At 71.9% G+C, this 1,187-nt stretch overlaps 1 protein-coding gene across 1 annotated transcript in view; it reads left to right on the top strand.

Moving 5' to 3' along the window:
- Nucleotides 1–501: 501 nt before the first annotated feature.
- AURANDRAFT_68896 (hypothetical protein) overlaps nucleotides 502–1,187 on the top strand; it is a gene marked incomplete at both ends in the record, with an annotated part of 5,752 nt that continues 5,066 nt past the window's right edge. The window contains 2 exons of the mRNA XM_009044630.1: nucleotides 502–709; nucleotides 827–1,175. Of these exons, the coding sequence (XP_009042878.1) occupies nucleotides 502–709; nucleotides 827–1,175 (557 nt within the window). The remainder of the gene's footprint in view (nucleotides 710–826; nucleotides 1,176–1,187) is intronic.

Genomic DNA, 1,187 nt, shown 5'->3' with positions numbered 1-1,187 from the left:
CGGGGCCCGCGGGGCGACGCCGGACGATCGCGTCCTTCGGGGCCGAGCCGGTCGTCTGCGGCGGGGCCGCGCCCCGCCGATACCGCGACATCCGACCATCGACTTCGTCGGAGCCTGGGCCCCGCGCGCGGCGCCGTCCGCGCGGCGCGGCTCGCGGCGCCCTCAGAAAATGTGAGCGATGGTGCAATAAATCTTAGTACGTGTTTCTTGGAAGCCAAAACTGCCTCTCAGAATGTTTCAACTAAGGCTTATAGGGGCATGATCGGCTGTGAGGCTGCGAGGCGCCCGAGGCAAGGCCGGCCTTGTTGAAGAGCTTGAGCTTTTGGCTTGTTGAGCTTTGGCCAAGCCCTCGGCCGGCGGAGCTCCGAGCGCAACTTGCGCCGCGGCGCGACCCCGACCTCGCCACCGCCGCCGTCGACTTGCTCGTCGACCGCGCCGGAGCGTTCCGGCTTGTAAGCGCCCGCGCGCCCGCGCGCCGGCGACTCGCGCGACCGCGAAGCGATGACCGCCCTCTCCGGTCCGACGTTCGGGTTGGACGCGAGCGAGGAGCTCGACGTCATGGACGGCCTATTTTTCAACGAGCTCTCGGACCTGCCGGTCGAGCCGGGCTCGGCGAAGATGTACGGCTCGTCCGGGCCCCAGCCAGTCGTCGACACGCCGATCACCGACGAGGAGCTCATCGGCGCGCGCGCGGCGTCCGGAACGGGGGGTTTCCTGCCGCGCCCCCGGGGCGCATCCGCGCGCCGCGCGTCGCACGAGCGCGCGCGAAAACGGGCCGCGCGCGCGCGGTCCCCCGCCGCGACTCCGACCGCGCCGCGCCCCGCAGCGTCGCTGCCGCTGCCCAGCGAGAAGGAGTCGAAGCCCAAGGCCAAGGCGGCCGCGGGGTCGAAGCCGAAGGACGCGGCGGACCTGTCGGAGACGCGGCGCGCGCGGAACCGGGAGCACGCGCGGCGGTCGAGGTGTCGGAAGAAGCTCATCATCGAATCGCTGCAGCAGTCGCTCGTCGCGTACCAGGGCGAGAACGAGCGGCTCCGCGAGTTCGTGCGCGAGAAGCTCGGCGCCGAGGCGGCGGCGCCGAGCCTCGAGTACTGCGCGGCGCAGTCCAAGGGCGACGGCGACGCCGAGGGCGAGGCGTCGCTGAGCGAGCGCGGCGAGCGGACGCGCGCGATCAACAAGTACGACTACGG

The sequence above is a fragment of the Aureococcus anophagefferens genome (assembly GCF_000186865.1).
Source record: "Aureococcus anophagefferens unplaced genomic scaffold AURANscaffold_548, whole genome shotgun sequence".
Lineage (NCBI taxonomy): Eukaryota > Pelagophyceae > Pelagomonadales > Pelagomonadaceae > Aureococcus > Aureococcus anophagefferens.
The sequence above is the reverse complement of the archived record's forward strand: the minus strand, read 5'-3'. Positions and strand labels throughout refer to the sequence as shown.